The sequence below is a fragment of the Panthera pardus genome, unplaced genomic scaffold (assembly GCF_024362965.1).
Source record: "Panthera pardus isolate Hobbes unplaced genomic scaffold, ASM2436296v1 HiC_scaffold_13, whole genome shotgun sequence".
NCBI classification, from domain to species: Eukaryota; Metazoa; Chordata; class Mammalia; order Carnivora; family Felidae; genus Panthera; species Panthera pardus.
Genome location: NW_026526688.1, coordinates 122,736,458 through 122,756,511, shown reverse-complemented (window position 1 = coordinate 122,756,511; position 20,054 = coordinate 122,736,458). Strand labels below are relative to the sequence as shown.

The following is a 20,054-nucleotide window of genomic DNA, read 5'->3' as shown; positions in this document are numbered from 1 at the left end:
CCTTAAAGTTCAACAGCCCATAAACATCATTTATAACAAAAAATTGTAAGAATACAAATATAAATTCAATTTAAAAAGTTGTAATTATTATCACAATAAGTTATATATTAATAAACAGGTTCATAAACATACCTACTTGTACATAAAAAAAAAAAAAATCTTTTCGGCAGAGGGCCGAAATGGATGCTAGTTTTTTTTCCTAAGCTAAGGAAATTACTTTAGATTTAACTAATTCATTTCAATTAACAAGTATTGGGTAGCTACAATACTTTAGGTATTTTTCCAGGCATAAAAAATTTTATGCCTTTCATATGCCTATAAGATCTACACATGTTATTTTTTGGAACAATAATTTCTGCATATACTACCATTAAAAAAAAACAACAAAAAACAACCCAGGTAGGTCTGTGGCCTCAAAATGACCCTCGAGACAGGACATGAGAACTATGAAAAAAGCCAGTGTTTGTGATATAGAAACAGAGTGCTGATCAGGTCACGCCAGGAATGGGCATGGTGGACAGCTGCAGCTAAACAGGAAAGCAAATTAGGGTCCAGGAGAGTGGGGAATGGAGCAGGTGTCCTGGCCAGAAACCCGCAGATCCAGTTGCCAAAGGAAAGCATGGAGGTACAATTTCTACCAGTGAGTGAAGGACAAAAGGAAACAAACAAACAAAACTTTGCTGTGAGTGAAAAGTTCTATTATACAGAGTGTATCTCCCTAACAAGGAAAGGTGAGGCTCCCGGACACCAACACCTTTCCCAGATGATAATGAACCAAACAAAAGCCTGCACCTGTCCTGAGTTGTCATCTATTCTACACTTGATTACAGTATCAGTATCCGCTGAGTGCTCACCCCTCTCAGGGATCCATGGCAACATCTTATTGAACTTTTACAATTATCCTAGAAGTAGACTCACGTTTTGCCCAAAAGGAACAGTTCAGAGCGATGGAGTAAATGTACACAGTCACACAGCTTCAAAGGGTCAAGGCCAGTATTTGAACCCAGTCAGTCTCACTCTTAACCACTACCTTAAACAGGGGGGAAGTATTCTCTGTCTAGCATGGGGGATGGGAGACAATAAAATTAAATATATAAATAAAGAAGCAATGTCCCGTTTTTTATATCATGTGTGACTATCTGGGGCTAATGGTGCAAAACAAAATAAATTCCATGGGTAGCTGCATTCAATACGAAAAATACCAAATAGGAGAGCACCTGGGTGACTAAGTTAGTTAAGCGGCTGACTTCGACTCAGGTCACGATCTCATGGTTCGTGAAGTTGAGCCCGCATCGGGCTCTGTACTGACAGCTCAGAGCCTGGAGCCTGCTTTGGATTCTGTGTCTCCCTCTCTCTCTCTCTCAGCCCCTCCCCCGCTCCTGCTCTGTCTCCCCCCAAAAATAAACATTTATAAATAAATAAACCAAATAGGACCTATATGAATTCCTGGATTAAGGTCATCACCACAGAAACTTCAAACACCTAGTAGCTTGTTTAAATATGAACAATATTAGAGATGACAAAGAATTTCAAATAATACCTACACCATCAAGCTTAATCTATTCAATATGCAACTTTATGTGCAAATTAATCGAAAGGCTTTGTGTTTCTGCTAACTTAAAAGCCACATATGGAATCCATATGAAGCCAGGTTTTTGAGTCTGTTCATTCCAAAGCGTAAGAGTAATACATAGTAAATGACCTGAGTACTCACTTCACACAAGCAAGGTTGATGTTAATCAGAATGCACCAAAACCGTTCAGAAGAACCAAATGGAGCCGAAGCACTAGCACTTGAAAACTAGGGCAATTCTGCGCGCCCACAGCGTACAGGCAACACAAGCCAACACCGGCTTCTAGGTGAATTCGTAAATGCTAAACAGATGCCTTCCCCACCATCCTCAGCAAAATCCGCAAGGCCTCTCCTGGTCCCCTCTGTGTGCTCTCCCCATGCAGTGTGGCGGAGGAGGCGTGAGCCCTGTGAGACGCTAGGCTCCTGTTTTATAGCTGTTCCCTGTTTTAACGTGGCGGGCTCTGCTGAAAATTTTGGTTGGGGCAAAAAAAAAAAAAGGGGGGGTGGGAGGAGGGATTCACTATTAGGACCCCGCGGGGCGGGGAAAGGAGGTAAAAACCTAAATGATTTTTCAGGTCCTTTTCAACATAGAAATACTTAGATCATATAAAGAGGACTGCAAAAGACCAGTGAAAGGATAGTTCCAATACCCGGGCACTAAACAGATTCACCAAAGAACACTGAATAGCTGTACCGCCATTCATTCCTGCTGAAAATAATTCCAACCTTCTGTTCTGTCATCAGCAGGTTAACCTCTTTAAGGAATGAGAAAGAGATTCACCTTCACTGAAAGCAAAAAGCTCGGTCTTCACAATTCTGAAATTAAATTCACAGAAAGAAGAGGGGCAAGGCAGGGGATATTCAATAGAAAGCTCACAATTAAAAAAAGGTTCTTAGCAATAATTAATGATCTGTTGGTGCCTTCAATTAAGATGTAGTAATTTTATAGTTCAAAGAGTTCATTTTCTAGTCTTCATTTAAGAACCAAAAATATAATCACAGTCTTTTTTTTTCTGTTTATGCCATCGAGACTAAAACTGATCTATGGTTTTTCTTTTTTTTTTTTTTTTAAAGTAGGCTTCTCACCCAGTGTGGAGCCCAACACAGGGCTTGAACTTAGGACCTCGAGATCAAGGCCCGAGCTGAGATCAAGAGTTGGATGCTTAACCAACTGAGCCACCCAGGGGCCCCTCTGGTTTTTATTTTCAACTTAAAAAAGTTTTTCATTTGGTTTGCATATTTATACTAAACTGTCATAAAAGAAACTTTAGTCTTTTATCATAAATAAAATTGTTTGGAGGTCATATGGTCATTTAGGAAGCTTGTCTTTCTCCAAAGAAAGCACATATCTACTAACAACAACAACAAAAAAAAAAATCCAAGGGTATAGATCAATATTTAATATTCATGAAGGATATATATTTGATAATTTACTGACTTATACTGATATATTAAAAATCCAAGTATATAAATATCTAAATGGAATACTTGTATTTCACAAAATACAAAATATTTCTCTCCTCTTTTTAGTGACACCAGTCCTTCCATTTTTAAGATATTGATTCTGTATCTTAAAAAAAGAAGAATAAAACACAATTTTCAAACTTTTATGTAATTGTTTCAAATCCTCCCTGGAGAGCAACTTTAAAACTCTCAAAACATACAGTAAGAACATTAGGGATTATTAAATCTTGCAGACTCAGGAAAAAAATGAAAACGTCACATGGAATTAGGTCATCTAGCCATCTCTTCATTCAATTTATTCTTTCCGCAACCAATAGACAAAGCTAAAGGAACTAGTACCAGATAAACACTATTTTCCCTAGGATTACAGTTATGAGATTAAAAAAAAAAAAATACGAGGTAGCATTTGTCACATGAGTTACCATGTGGGCAGTTGCCACACATATTTGGATAAGCAGGGCACCAATAATACAACTGGTGCTCAGAAATTTTTCAGCTTTATTTTTCTGTCTACATAAAGGTCATGTTGAAAAATATTTAAAGCTAAGAGCCTGGGTTTTGGGGTTTTTGTTTTTCAGCTACCTACCACTGTAACTCTTTCGTTTAAAAGTACAGGGTTTTTCAAATGCCAAAGGAGATCTATTGATTTTTTTTTTTTTTTTTTTTTTTTGGTTGTGTGGAATTGATGTTTATTCACAAGGTATTTGTTCTGTATGTTGAAACACTTATTCTAAATGTTATCCTGAGGGGGGAAATGCAGGTAAAGTCAGAAGAAATGCTTAAAAGCTATTGATGGCAGAGCACCTGGGTGGCTCAGTTAGTTAAACGTCTGACTTCGGCTCAGGTCATCATCTCACAGTTTGTGAGTTCAAGCCCTGCACAGGGCTCTGTGCTGACAGCTCAAAGCCTGGAGTCTGCGCCTTCCTCTCTCTGCTCCTCCTCTGCACGTGCTCTCTTTCTCTCTCTCTCTCTTTCTCTCTGTCAAAAATAAATAAACATTAAAACAAAATTTTAAGCTATTGATGGAAAAGCACTTTTTTTTTTCCTTTACAAAGTTAAGTAACCGAGGTTTGTTAAATTCAAATCCTTGTAAGAGACTACAAGTCTCTTTAGTGAGACCCTAAAATGGCTTTTTGTTTGTTTCAGGGTGTTTGTTCACTGCTCTCACAGTATTTCACTAAGAGTCTCCATTTTTAATATAATTGAACCAAAAGAAAGTATTACTGGGATTGTGGTGAATTTCTTTTCCTTCAAAAAAATGTATATTAGTGTTGCTGTATTGTTTTTACAATAGAAAAGTATAAAGAAAATGTCCTATTCTAAAGAATGCATCAAGTAAATGGACTGATTCCAAATTGAACATAATCCAAAGCAACTTGAAGGAAGAGGAGATGGATGTAAAAGGAACCCACTGAGATAGATTTCCTCAGTTTTTAAGGTCAACCTCCTATTAGCCGGAGATCCAATTTTCCAAAGCATTTTATTTTTTCTGCCTAAGATGTAACTACTCATTGGGCCCAGAGCTGGTAGCAACTTTTCAGAAATGGGGGGTACCTCTCTTTTTTCCCCGACAGGAAACAGAACCTGAAGTAGGCAAAACTTTCAACACATCTCCCCAACCATTTTACCTCTAGAGATCCATCCATCTCACTAATAGAGTTTAGCTTATAAATGTATGCCTTCCTTCGAATTACTTAAAAGCAGGGCTCCCCAAAGTGAGATTCCCTGGTGACCTGGGGTGCCAGAAGAGATGATTTTAGAATACAGCATTAAACAATCTTGAATAAGAAAGTCATTTCCTTTTCAACTCTCTTTAAATCCTCTGGTCTAGTCAAGGAGAAAGTCTTCATTTGATGCCAGGACGTCGAACACTTTGTACACTTGTTAACCTCTGTTGTAACAAAGGAAAATAAGCTTCTGACTCAGGCCTGCTAGCAGGCACCAATCACTACCTAGAAATTAATAAGCCAGATTATCGTCACTGTATGTATTTGAATAATTATATTTTTGAAGTGTTTTTTTTTAATAAATGTATTTAAGGTTTAAAAACAGAATTGATTTAAAAGAAAAGAATAAGTTTGCAATGGTCTAGATCCTTGCAATTCAAAATGAGATCAGTGGACCAGCCACCGTGGCCTCACCAGTGAGCTTATGAAAGTGTTAGATTTTTGGCCTCTCTCACGCCTACTGAATCGGAATGTGCATGTTAAACAAGATTCCCCACGTGAATTGTATGCACATTAAAATTTGAGAAACTCTGAGGTGGCACCAGAGTTTGTCCAAAACCATGCAGGAAGCTTGCAAATGACTGAACTTTGGGGTTCGCTGTTTGGATTATCAGGTGGGCCATCCTCCAGGCCTCACAGAAACTGGCTAGCACAGATCAGAAGGACAAGGGGATAACTTCAGTGTTTGCAAAGGGAAGTCACAAACCATCAAAGGATTGTGAAGCCAACGAGGGAATCAAAATTAATAGTGTTGGGCATGTTGCAGGTAGGCTAAAATTACCTTAAGTATGCTCCTATAATATCCTGTCATGCTCCACAGATCATTCTTTTTGACCAGTGAACACTACAGTAAAAATTCTACTTACCCTCTCTTTCATCCCTCCTCCTTCCCTTTCAAGGGCTGGGGTTTTCTGTACACCTTCTGCATAACAGTGAGTGACAAGGCTCCTTGCACCTACTAAATTAGCATTCCCTGGCCTTTTCTCCTAGAGGTGAGCCTAATTAGAGAGAAGATTATGCTTAGAATTTAGGACAGCCTGGGGCACCTGGGTGGCTCAGTCAGTTAAGCATCTGACACTTGGTTTTGGCTCAGGCCACGATCTCACAGTTTTGTGAGTTCGAGCCCCTCATAGAGCTCTCCGCTAACATCACAGAGCCTGCTTGGGATTCTCTCTCTCCCTCTCTCTCTCTGCCCCTCCCCTGCTCACATTGTCTCTGTCTCTCTCAAAAATAAATAAATAAACTTAAAAAAAAAAAAAGAGGAGGGCACCTTTTGGGATGAGCACTGGGTGTTGTATGGAAACCAATTTGACAATAAACTTCATATATTGGGAAAAAAAAAGAAATCAATTAATGGAAAGGTAAATAAAAAAAACAAAAATGTTTGGAAATGAAGCTATGTTCTTAAACCCAGCAGTCAAGAAAATACGATGACAATTAGATAATAAAAATTCAACACACTAAAAAAAAAAACAAAACAGAAAGAAAGAAATTAGGACACTCTGGGTCCTCTGTGTCACGTGATGCCACTGGAGGCAAAAGAGCACAGCACCCAGTGCACCCCATTACTGCCGCAGAGAAGTCACACCGTCAGTCAGTCACCAAGATGGGTGGCCCTTTAGTCAATGACCAGGTACTTCAGGCCAAAATTCTACGTGTGTGCCAATTCGAAGGCCCCTTCAACAATCTAAAGAATTTTTCTGAAATACAGAGTAAAACAATGACCAAAATGTACATGACTGATGATACCATAAAAGCTAAAAGCTAAAAATATGTAGTTACAGCCATCCAGATATTTCTAGAATATCCCGATTCAACGGATGTTAATAAAAGATTTTTATTTCCGCCAGGTGTTAGGCCTAACACCAGAGCTCAACATCAGAAACTCAACTGTCCCAGCACAAAACACTAATAGGAGACCAAGACCGTATGGTTTTGCAAAGAAAATGAAAAGGGAATCTAAATGGGTAAAGAAAAACGGGGAAATTAACAACAAACAATAGATGCAAATTCATGGTCTGGTATCCATGATAAGAATTACATGCCATTCATTACAATGAAAAGAACACTGTGAACATTTGTTAGATCTCTTTTCCCTTTAGTTATTTTGAGAATGCGCTTATGTAGGCAGAACATTACAGAGAACAAAAAATATATGTTACAATGTAAGATTACTTGAATGGTTCTGAAAGAACTTAAGAAAAAAACAATCAAAAAAAAAATCATGGGTGTTGAGGAAAACAGTAATAACTGCTAATATCTACTGAGTTTTCCAAGCCATTCATACATATTAACTCCTCTAATCCTCATGACTCCAAGACAGATATTGAGTCTTAATACTACTATTAACGACATCAATTAACACTACGACTAAGAACGCCATTTTGCAGATGAGGAGATTGAACTGTAAGGTGACAAAATAACCTAAGGTCACAGGCCTGGGAAGAGAGCTGGGTAAAAATCAGACACACGTGAAATCCAAACTCAACACCATACTCTTCAGCCTGCTTCCTCACCTGCCCAAGTCACGATGCACCTTTTCATCACTCTCTAATACGGTCCCAAATAAACCATTTTTCCACAAGGTCAATGACCTGTGGAGTCTGCATCCGTTAAAGGGCTGGGGCATTTTTATAGAACCATACCTTAAAACAGGAGAACTAACTTTTGGCATTAAATGCTTCAATAGTGATTAGAACTACTTACTTGGCAGAATTAAATTTTAAGGCTGCTTGGGGGGAAATATTAACAGCTGGGGGAAATTTTTGTTGGAAGCAAAACATACTTTGAGAAATGCTTAACTCAAGTATTCCCCTTTTATTAGGACTACTTAATGAAGTACAAAGCATTAAAATAGCTGGCCTGAATATTTATTAGAGCACCAGCTGTTCCCTCCAGATTTTTAGAAATTCAAGACTTAGTGCCAAGTATAATTTAGAAAAAAAAAAAAAATCTCAACAAGTAAAAAGAGCCCTATGTCTTATAATACTTCTGTAAATAGTAAACAGTAGCTGGAAGAGGTATACAACATCACTTTGCCTTTTCAATGAGAGGAGCCAAAGTGTTTTGCCATCTACTTCCAAATACTAATTGGTTATCAAGGTTGGTGATTACATTGCTTAAAAATTATACCTTGCATTTCATAATTAACAATCTTTTACATACAGATACCATCAGTGCTAACCACAGTGTTTGTCCCCCATTCTGGGTCTTTTTTTTTTTTTTTAAGTAGTCTTTACACCCACTGCAGAGCCCAGAGTGGACCCCAACATAGGGCTTGACCTCACAAGATCAAGACCTGACTTGAGATCAAAAGTTGGACACCCAACCAACGGAGCCACCCAGGCGCTCTTTTTCTTTCCTTTTTCAGAGCAGTGTGATAACTATGCCCCAGTAACACATCTCAGAGAAATACTTTAGAATTTTTTTCCAGATTTTATTTCTTTCAAAAAATGTCCACTTTAGGAGCCCAGCCACAATCAAATACCTAATCTTTTTAAAGGGGGTAGGAAAAAGTCAAGAAAATTATCTGAAAATTCATTATGCACACTCTGAATATTCTACATTGAAGCTTCCCTTGCTAAAGTAAACTGACAGGGGTGCCTGGGTGACTCGGTTAAGTGTCCGACTCTTGTTTCAGCTCAGGTCATGATCTCACAGCTTGTGAGGGTGAGCCCCGTGTCAGATTCTCTGCTTGAGATTCTCTCTCTGCCCCTCCCCTGGTCACACGTGTGTACGTGTGTGAGTGCACATACACACGTCACTCGCTTTCTCAAAATAAATAGTAAAAAATTTTAAATAAAAATTAACAAGAGAAAAAAAAGTAAACTGACAAACATCAGGCTTGAGTCTCCTGTGTTGTGTCACTGTCAGCTCTTTGTGACAGTGCCGCACACGGGGATGTGGGAGAAGAAATGTCCCTGCAATGGCATTGCAGCAGTGAAATCAACAAAACTGCCCTAAAGATACAGAAAGCAACTCCCCTTCACCCCATCCCCAAATGAGGGTACGGAGGGCTGGAGAAACAGGAGAAAGTCCCAGGAAAGGAAGAGCACCTTGGCCAGGGAGGCCGATATTTGAAGGGGAGGACAGTTCACTATCTGGCATCTGTGGTTAGACCCAGTCCACTGCCCTGAAGTGTGCAGGGCAGCTAGGGCAAAAGAACAAAATGTCTATTTCTTCACTGTTCCTGTCGAGTAAATAACTAGCTTCTATCCCTATATGATGCTAATTTTTAGCATACTAATTGCAGCACAAGAGGTTCTGTTTAGCAGAGATTTTCTCATTTTGTTTTTAGGACTTTCAGATTTAAAAATAAACTGGCATTTTTGGATTAATAAAAAATTCCATGAAGGATAAAATAGGCCGCATTATTTTTTTCTCATAAGCAACGAACACTAGCTTCATGTGCTGGTGAAATCAGTCACTCTTTGGTCATGGCTCTACACTACCCACTCCCAGCTCCCCCAAGTGTCCTCTCCAGACAGCATTTGGAAGAGATGCTACATCTTGCCAAGAAAAACAACCAGAGCTTCTCAAACTCAGCTGGGCATCAGAATCACCTGCAGGCATTTAAAAACAAAACACACACACACACACACACACACACACACACACACACACACACGCACACAAAACCCCACAATACCAAGGCCCCATCCAGGACCTACTGAATCAGATCCCCTGGTGGGAAGACTAAAATTTCCTAACAACTTACTAACTACACTGCTACATCTATAAAGAGGTGAAATGCCAACTGATCTTACAGAAGTCACTTTAGTTAGTGAGACGGACTTCCTGGGCATGAAGAGATTCACACATAGAAGAAGGACCCACACAAGCAATGATTTTGTTAAAACATGCCTTGACCATCAAGATTCAAAAACATCTGAAAGCTAGAATGGTGGTTTTCAATAGTTTGTTTAAGCAGGAGACCCCTCTTTTCAAGCAAAGTTTTTCATGGTATCCCAAAATATCAAACCTAATGGCTGAGTTCTCAGGCGGGGAGAGAGGTCACAGATACTCCCTGTCAGCCCAAGCATACCTCAAGGAAGCCTAGGGCTTCTGGCAGCACAGTTTAAAAACTGCAGGGCTGGAATAAGACATATAAATGGGATAAACATATAGCACTAAATCTAAATTCAAATAATTAACTAGAGGGTTAGGGCTGCTGATTAGCACTTAGCCTAAGGAGATGAGTTTGACAGAAGTTCACCTGAAAAAGAAGTGAAGGTTTCATTTCACTAGAAATTCACTTTGAGCCAACAATGTTCTCTGGCTGCCAAGAAAAGCCTGTGTGGTTTAGCTGAGGTTAATCACTACTATTTGTATTGAGAGATTTACCTTTTACCAAGCACCTTCATGTGCATACTCTCCTTTAATACTGGATAACAACTCCATGAGATATTGGAATTATTTTCCCCATATTTGAGAGAAGCAACTGAGGAAATAATTTGTGAGAGTAACTTACTCAAAGACAAATCCAGGCGGTGGCAGAGGCTTCTACCTATAGGTCCAGCATGGCCTAGAGACTTAAGAGGAAGTTCGATAGTAACAGCCCACTGCTTTCTGCATGGTTGGAACAGTGAGTGAAGAATGTGTTCCACTCTGGTTGCTACATTAATGGAAGTGTGTCTGACCACAGGCAGAGTATCGTGACAAGGGCAAAGAACAATCTGGAAATTGTACATGAAGAATACATGGAGGAATTTAAAGCTGGAAAACAGAACAGTTTTTAAAGATGGAAAACAGAAGGTTTAGGAATGACAAAATACCTGTTTTTAAATACTGAAGGGCTACAGAGAAAGGAGGTAAGTTTTGTTTCATATCACAAAAGTGTTATATAGGCCCTTTCCCTTCTTCTGAAAAATTCTGTCCTAAAGCCATTAGTTGGGACCAAGCAAGGTAGGCCTTTGTGCAAGGACGGGTATGAAGAGGGATGTGGAAGCCCAGAGCACAGTATCAGAGCCCAATCAGAGTAGGGAGGGTATTTTGGGGTGCAGGGTTGTGGCATTCATGTTGCAGCATCAGCAGGTAAGGAGGGCAACAGGAGCAGCTGTGGAAGACTGGCTACATATAAGGAGAACTTATCAAATAAGTAAACTGTTAAGAATAATGGGAGCCAGGAATCTCACGATCAAAGAAGGTATTTACAAATATAGAAAAGGAAAAACCTAGAATAAACCCCATGGTATCAAATAGGGATTTGAGGTATCATGGAAATCATGATTTTCAAAATATAAATAAATATAGAAACGCATATGTAATATATGCATATGTGCATATATGTATATACATACACATATGCCGCCATTATATCCACTGGGAATTCCCAGGGGTGGTGATACCCTCATAGCGATGAGCACACTTAGCAACTAGATCTTGGCTTCTAAATAACATTTGCCACTCAAAGGAACCAAGACTCCTTGGAGAAATGACTGATACAATAGATGACACCCCAAAATTACAAAATGAGCTTGGAACATCTTGTTCTGCCAGAAAGCACAGAAATGTTCAAAGAATGATGGGAGTTAAAGGGCACAGGAGGCGGGAGGGGGCGGCGCCTGGGTGGCTCAGTCGGTTGAGCTCAGGTCTTGATCTCACAGTTTGTGGGTTTGAATCCCATGTCAGGCTCTCTGCTGTCAATGCAGAGCCTGCTTCCAATCCTCTGTCTCCCTCACTCTACTCTTCCTCCAGCCTCTGTTTCTCAAAAATAAATAAACATTAAAAATAAATAAACAAACAAACAAACAAATAAATAAATGGCACAGGAGGCAGCATGGCCACCAAACCTGGGACCAACTGCAACATCAAAGTAAGGAGGGTAATAGTTTATTTTATTTTTTATTTTTAATGTTTATTTATTTTTAAGAGAGAGAGACACAGAGTGTGAGCAGGGGAGGGGCAGAGAGAGAGGAAGACACAGAATCTGAAGCAGGCTCCAGACTCTGAGCTGTCAGCACAGAGCCCGACGCGGGGCTCGAACCCATGAGCTGTGAAATCATGACCTAAGCCGAAGTTGGACACCCAACGAACTGAGCCACCCAGATGCCCCAGGAGAGTAACAGTTTAAAATGCACTGAAGAAAAGGAAGCAACTTCTTACTGATTTATATAAATTAACAGGTTGAAATTTTGATGGGGACTGGGCTATTTACGTTGTTTGGACGTAACCTGTCACAAAATATGTACAAATTACAAAAGGAAAAAGAGTAACTTCATGGCAGAGCAGCTTTGGCAGACCACACTTTAATCAAGTGACCATCAACAGTAACAGGACAAACAGAAATCAGTGCCATCTGATGGGATGCCATGAAACGAACATGGCACCATTTCTGTAATTTTCCTACCAACGATGCACAGTCTGAATCTAAGAATGAGAAAATGGAAGACAAACCCAAAGGGAGGGACATTATACAAAATAGCTGGTTTATAATCTTCAAGTGTGTCCAGATCCTGACAGAGAAGGACTGAAAGAGCTAAGTAAATACAATGTATGTTCTGCATTGGATTCTTTGCTTTACAAGACATGACTGGAACAACTGGGAAACTTGAATGAGGTCTGAGGATTAGATGATGGTAATGTATCAGTGGTAATTTCCTGGCTTGGATGGCTGTCCTGTGGCTATCTGGGAGAATACCCTAGTTTACAGGAAATATACAGTGAAGTGTTGGTGTGACAGCCATCTTTCTGGCAACTTTTTCTCAAAAGATTCAGGATAAAAACAAATTATACCACATGCAATTTCTCTGTAGGTCTAAGATTGTTTCAAAACAAAAATTAAAAATCAGCCACAGTACATTACAAGGATGGGAGTTACAGGGAAACATATTACATCTACTTGGAGGACAAGTGAAACTCTAACAATTAAAGTGGTCCAAAAACAGATCCACGTTTAGATGGGTTGGCAGGATGTTAGAGAAAATGTCTCACTGAATAGGAAGTTAGAGGAGATGACGTCTAGGTACTTTCCAATGATTTCATAATTCGTTCGTTCAACAAATATTTATTAAACATCTACTATGTTCCAGACAATGTGCTAGACACTGAGATTATGAAAATGATGGAGAGACAGTCCCTGCAGGTGAGGCCCTTATAATCCAGTGATGATTAATGATTCAGAGGTTAGAAATGTAAGATAGTCATCAGTGTCACATATAGAAAGAAGCATGTGTCTTCAGTACTCCATTGTCTTTAATTGTCTTTAATAATCCAATTTTCATTTATGAATTTTCAATAGACTACACATAGTTTATTATACTATCATATTCTCTAACATTTTCATCCTAACTCTTTATGCTAGTGGGTGGTGTTAATTGAGGCATATGCAAAAACTTTATCACTTTTCAATTATGAACAGATGTAAGTGACTTACTTGATGTTTTATTTTAAAATTAAAAGCATCTTCTAAAATAAGTTTCAAAGGAGAAGCTGGGGCTATCGTTACTAGAGGAGACTTAATACTTGAAAAGCGAACCCTGACACCTTCTTCAAACAGCTCAAAAGTCACTCCACATCTCTGTGCTCCAGTTTCTTCATCTGTCACAAAGATGTCATAATATGCTTGTTAAGATGCTTTGAGATGCTTAGAAGAAAGAGACCATAATTATATGGCTTTGTTAAAACACGGGTTGCTTTCACCTTATGCCTGGGATTATTATTGTGGACACATTAAGACAGAGTGATCCATTTTAGCTCACCTTGGCAATTTGATGCTGGGTGGAACATCATTTGGTTTTCTACCTTTTCCCCCTTTGCTTCATTTCTATCTTCCAGGGATATCATCAAGTGTGAATGCTTCAGTGCCTTCTCACTGACCCAAGAGTGAACAGCCAGACCAAGCAAGTTCAGTATTCAATTACTTTCCCCACTGAGGTCTATACACCTTTGTTACACTTTTTCCATATGACACTTTCATAACCATATTTAGCTTTCTTCCTACCATCTCCCTGTAATTCAAAAGGCAATTTAGACTCCCATATGGTTGCCATCGAAGCTAACAGATGTCTAGCAAATTAAAACAAAAATTATGACTTATAAACTGCTGATGTATCGTCATTCCAGAACATCTTACAATTTATAGTGAATCATAAGATAAGGCTTCCTACTTAATGCCCCCCCAAGGTTCCCTAAATCTCTCTCCTCTCTGAATTTAAGCCCTGTGGAAACAAATTAGATACAATATTCTGCCATCAACCCAGGATAAACCTCCTCTTAAAGACACAATGTAATATTTGAAAGCACATCAAAGAGAAATTTGGCCTCAAGTATCCAAGGCTGTTCTAATTGTACTGTAAAGAGAAGAGAAAAACCAGTTGGTGTCCCCAAGCCATTCTTGGTTTTCCCAAGTCATTCAAGGTTTCCACTGATCCATGGGGCTTTTTTTTCTAATAAGTGACAAATTTACTGAATCCATTTTACTGAATCCTAGGAAGATCTTAAAGGTATTAACATTTCCTAGTGGTAATGATGCCAAAGTATCAGGCTAAAGTATTCTAGAAGTTCTACAGTGCAGAATGGAACCAGTATAAAGTCTAGAGACAATAACAATAATGATAGTCACCATGTGTTACATATTGAGACATTGTACTGGGTAATATGTTACTCACTGAATCCTTGAAACTATAATTCCATTAGATAATGTTATCCTTCCTTTATAAACCAGAAATTATGGCTCAGTGCAGCAGAGTGTATGTTCCAAAGATGGCCGCAAGCCACATGACCTTGACGTTTGTCCATAAAAGGTAGAATTTCTTTCTTCTCCCCCTTGAAATTTAGCAGACTCCATGTGTGCTTTAACGAGTAAAACAGACAAAAGTGACAATGGGGCAGGTAAGTAGTTTTAACTGGCTGGAACCTTCTTTCAGTCTCAGAGACAGGAAGAAGCCTCAAATAGGTGCTCTAACCAACAATCCTGGCTGAGCTGTAAGCAAACATCAACTGCCAGTCATGTGAGTACACCATCCTGGCCACCCTACCTCAGTGAGACTTCACATCTCACTGCAACTGCCCAAGAGACCCCAAGGGCAACTGCCCAGATGAGCCTGCTCAAATCACATAACTGTGAGGTATAATAAAAAAGTTTTATTTGAAACCACTAAGAGTTGGGGTTGATTGTTACATAACAACAGATCAACAACACCAGAATGAGGTCAATTTACTTGCCTACAAACAGTTAAGCATTAAAACCAAAATCCAAAAAAGTCCAGAGCAAAACATCTATTAATGGTGTGAGGTGATGTGGGGGTTCAGTCCCCCAAAAAAAGAGACTTTAAAACAAAATTCCCTGTCTCTTCCCTCACCCACCTCAAAGCAGCCTAAGGGTTTTCCAAGAAATGTCCTAGTAGGGTGACACCCTCAATAAAACCAATTCCCTTCTGGCTTGAGGTCTTCCAACATTAAATAGGGAAAATGAGATTTTCCCCACCACCCTGTGACAACTAATGAGAAAGGAATCTGTACAAGATGTTGACTTTGTTACTCAGAATATCGTACAACTGTTATATAAAAGGATTCATATTTTACACACCAAACTGTAACTCTAATAATAAAAAAAAATTTTTTTTAATGACTCACAGGACTCCATTTGAGATTCACAGTTGGGGACAGGGAAGAATGCAAACTACACCAATGAGTGAATAAGCCAAGAAGAAAAAATGAAGTAAGAAAACTGATCTTCAGACAACTCTCAGTAAGAGAAAAGGTCTGTAGTAAGTACTCCCATAGATGCTATTTTCATTATACACGGTGCCCATCTCTTGTATTTTTCTTCCCTAGCCTATTGGAACGTGACAGATACATTCTTTGTCAGAACTAGAAAGAACCTTACAATTCATCCAACTCCTTCATTTTAAGAGCTGAGAAACTGAGGCCCAGGGCAGTTAACTGACTAGCAAGGAGTCAAACTACCCATTAGCAAGAGAACCAAGCTCACAGTGCCAGGGTGACAATGTCCACATGTCAATTTTATTTCACCAGAACTACATACACCTCCAACCGTCCTCGATGTATGTCACATTTATTCTAGCATCTCACAGCGTGAAAATGAAAGATTAGGAAGCCGTGCTCTCTATTATGAATCTCTTCTTCATAACTGTGTAAGGGTAGCATCGAGTCTGCTGTTTCTGGCAGTAACTGACAGGATGGTAACTCTGTATTGGGTAGAGATGTGCAACTTGACAGAAGCAGACTGCCAAGTGACTGACCCCCGTTCTTCAGTCACTAATATCTTAGTCTGAATTACTGTACTTTAATCGAATGTCATGTTACCTTCCTGCTGATTGTGACGAGAGACTATGGTACTGACACACTGGGAGATTTAAATATGGGGTAATTTTGAAGTAGACAGCAGGATAGGAAAGGTATGAAGGGGTACCTGGGTAAAAGGCACTAGGCACAGAAAGGAGGGAGGAAGCATATACAAAGCAGAGAAGGGCTATAAGGAATTTTGCCTGGGGAAGCTTGTTTAGTTCCACAGCCTAGGTTTCCTCTCAGGCTTCCCATAAAACTCCCGCCAAAAGACCTTCAAAATCAAACAAGAGGAAGCTCTATTCTGGAAATCTCTATGCACGCATTCCGTAATTCTTTGATGCTCTCCACAGTTCTAGTGGAACTGCTACAACCCAATCCACAGAAAATACTAAATTTTCCTCTGTATACTGTACAAAACTACACCAAACTGTTAGGGAAACAGGCCCGAATCCCTTTATTTCTTTTCCACCTCCTGCTATGAAACTACAGAGAAAGCCCCTGGGTGCTTTCTGTTGCCTGGTAGCTGAAACATGCAACTTTTGAAAGTGTTCAAGTAGAATGCAGAGGCCTGGACTCATTACCTCAACAAGGTCCAGTCTCAGTTCAGTAGTCCCTGACTCTCAAAGTCACAAAGTTTCAAGGTCCAATAAAATCAAAACACCTCACTCAGAAATGTGACTACCCAGCACTTTTCAACATTTTTCAGATGACAAAAAGAGAAGCAAAGAAAAAAAATAATTTCTTCTTCCTATTAATTGCAGCAGGGAGGGGGCGACCACTCACAGGAATCACATACAATCTCTGGCAAGAAAAACATACAAACCTGTCTGTGAATGACTAGATACAATATTTATTCATGTTCTCCACCCCCCCCCCCATTCTCTTTATGAGTCTTGAGGACAGATGACATGGTGACACAGAGTGGTCCCCAAACCCTTCCATTTCCCTTTGCAAAACATGCAAACCAATGCAAGACACTTCAACAGAAAATAGGAAAAAATGTAAAAATGGCTTTGTTAATGTGAGTAGGAAAAAAAAAATGAATATACAGAGCTATATGGATAACTATTCTCATAGCTGTACATGTCTACAACAAATGGCTAAAATTAAAGAACAATCAAAATAAACACACAATGTGTGCATACTGCCGTGGATTATGACTGATCCCACCGTTGCATTATTGTGTCTCATACTGAACCTACACTGAATAGCAACTTGGAAAACACCCCCAGACAGCCACCATCTTTACTTTCCACTGGGGGGGGGGGGGGGCACATTAAGGAAGAAGATGGGATGGGATGGGATGGGATTGGCGGGGGGGGAGGGGGGGGGGGTTGGCAGGAATAACACAGTCTTTGAACCAACGTTCTCTCCTTGCCCTAGTGAACTCTTTGTCTGGTTGCTGAACACGTTTGTGAAATCAAGGAAAAGAATCCAAACAAAACAAAAGAGTAGGCATCCCAGCCTAATTACAATAGGTGCCCAGCACCCTGTGTTGCCAGCAAAGCCAGAGCGTGGTTTGAATCTTTCGTTCAAGCATTTGCTCTCCGTACCCCCAATAAAACGTATCTCATACATTCTCTTTGCATTTCTCCAAGGTTTCCCCAAAACGGCCCACTCTGTGTCACTCCTTAGAAAAGGAGGACGTGAGGCACGAACACACTGAAACATGTTGATGGTGACTTGTTATCACCCTGAGAAGATACACATGGAAATAAAACCCTCCACCCCACGCGCCCACTAGCCAGTCCATTATGCAAAAGGAGCGCTTTCCAGCTGATGGGGAAGAGCGCGCAGGAAGCGTTATTTACGTGTACATTACAGAACCGTATACCACTGCATCTGCATCCTACACAAAGCCCGAGATGGTGCAAGAAGATACACGCTGAGCATGGCACAGACCAGCCGCGGCAACACGGAGCCAAGCCCTCGTCCAATCAGATCCCCGTTAGAAGGTGGACCTCAGGGTCGGCTCTGCCCGATTAGCCTTCCCTATTATGACACCACGCTCTGCCCAACAGCCATATCCCACCGGGAGCAAATCTAATTCGTGCGGTTGCTCATTTCTCAAACTGCCGAGCCTTTCTTTCATCTGCATCCCTGCTATTCGTCCCTTAAAAAGCCACCCCAAGGCCTGGGTGCCCCCTTTCCGGCTCGGTTTTTCTTTTTACCTCTTCCCACTCCTAAATAGGATTAAATGTTTATCTCTCCAACGCGCAAGCTGGAAAGGCGGAAGGCAAATGCCTCTCCTTGCTCGGGCAAGCGCCCGAGGGGCTGCGAAAAGTAAAAGCAGCAAGCAACGTGGGGGAAATCGCCGCGGATCGATCGGCCACAATAGTTGAAATCCCAGAAGCGCTCCAACTTACCCAAAATATGACATTGAAGCCAAATATGAAATATTTGATGCAACAACTGACTTCAGGACCCTTGTAGTGCTTCCCGGACATCCTCTGGGTTCATGAAGACACTTGCCCCGGCAGCCCGAGTTTGGAGCCCCGGAGCACCGTTGCTCGGAGCAGCCCGGAGGGGAGCAGGGGATCTGGGACGCAGCTCCGGGCCGCGGCTGAGCCGCACGGGGACCGACCGGCGGAGAGCCGCTCCCGCACCTCCAGCCCCCTGCGCGTCGAGGCCGCCGGAGCCGGGGTGGCCGTGAGCTAGCGGAGAAACCGCGCGCTGCAAACCCCGAGCCTCGCCAAAGCTGGCCCCGAGCCCAAGGCGAGAGCCCGCGTCTGTCCGCCAGGCGATCTGTCGGTCCGTCGGTCTCCGAGCTTCGGGCAAACGCGGCCACAGCAGATGCTGGTGGAGACGCTACTCGCTCGCCCGCCCGCCGGCTCGCGCGCGCCCTCCCACCCCTCGCTCCGCCCGCCGCTCGCTCCGCCCCCTCGGCGCGCGGCTCCTCCGCCCGCAGCTCCGCCCTGCCGCCGGCTGCCCGCCGCCAGAGCCTCGGCGAGGCTCGCGCGCGCGCGTACGGGCTCGGGCGCTCCCGGGCGGCCGCGGACCCACGTAGCCGCACCGCCTCCTGCCACCGCTCTCCGCTCCTCCCGCTGCCTTTCTCCCCGCCCCTTCTAGGACCAGCCGGGAGCGCCGCCGACCCCCCAGCGCGGCAGCGGAGTAGGTGGGGAGGAAGACTGGCGGAAGGGAGGAGGAAGCGCGCCCCGGGATTGGGAGCAGGCTGGCGGAGAGACTGGGATTGAAGAGCAGCGGGTCCCTCTCCGCCACCCGCTGCGGCAGACTGCATCTGGGGGTACGCGGGGGAGAGGGTCGCTCCGGGGCGAGAGGGCTGGGTAGTACGGATCCTGCGAGCCCCCTGTTCCCGGACAAGCCCCCTTCCGGGTGTGACCACACTCGCCCCCTCCTCCACCACCCGGTAGTGCTGCAAGAGAAGACTCCCGGCCACTGAGCGTGAGTGGAAAGGGGTCGTAGACTTTGCTGGGAGCAGAGGGTTGGGGAGCGGGGAAGGGGGAGGAAAAAAGAGACGGGAAATGGGGCGAGTAGATTGGGAGAATTGCAAAGGAACGTCTCCGGAATCCAAGTGTGGCTCCAACCCAACCTCCCCACCTGCCGGAAACATGAGCCTCGTCCCAAAAATGCGGACAACCAAGGAGAGATGGCTCAAAGGAGTCCCAGCCGGGATACAATTCTCACCCTAGGGTCTTGCAGTAAACACAAACTCGGACAGCAAATGCCCCCGCGAGAAGGAATAGTGCCGAAGATCCTGACTGGTTCCAGGAAGTCTTCTGGGAAGTTGGAATTGGGATTATAAATCATAAACCATTAAGCTTTTGACCCCTGGGGAAGGATAGAACGCGTGGCTGGAAACTGTTTTAGAGCGCTGAGAAGGTGTGCCTATTGGTTGCGTATCCGACCTCCTCCTGGAGCACCTTCATGGGTGCTAAGGAGCAGGTTCGAAATATGAGCAGTTCAGAACTGTGTGTAAATGTGTATGGGAATGTTTTTTCCAAGCCTCACAGAATTAAAAGGAGAGATGAAATCAGGAAAAATTTCCAGCACCACCCATGTAACCTGGTACTGCACGCAGAA

General features: G+C 42.1%; 1 protein-coding gene across 2 annotated transcripts in view; it reads right to left on the bottom strand.

The window, feature by feature from the left end:
* TSPAN5 (tetraspanin 5) overlaps window positions 1-18,865 on the bottom strand; it is a 175,232-nt gene extending 156,367 nt beyond the window's left edge. Inside the window, exon 1 of one of the 2 annotated variants that reach the window (XM_019415560.2) lies at window positions 18,380-18,865. In XM_019415560.2, the coding sequence (XP_019271105.1) occupies window positions 18,380-18,460 (81 nt within the window). In that variant the 5' untranslated portion in view covers window positions 18,461-18,865. The remainder of the gene's footprint in view (window positions 1-18,379) is intronic. The other variant, XM_019415542.2, reaches the window with a different exon arrangement.
* Between the last annotated feature and the right edge of the window lie 1,189 nt (window positions 18,866-20,054).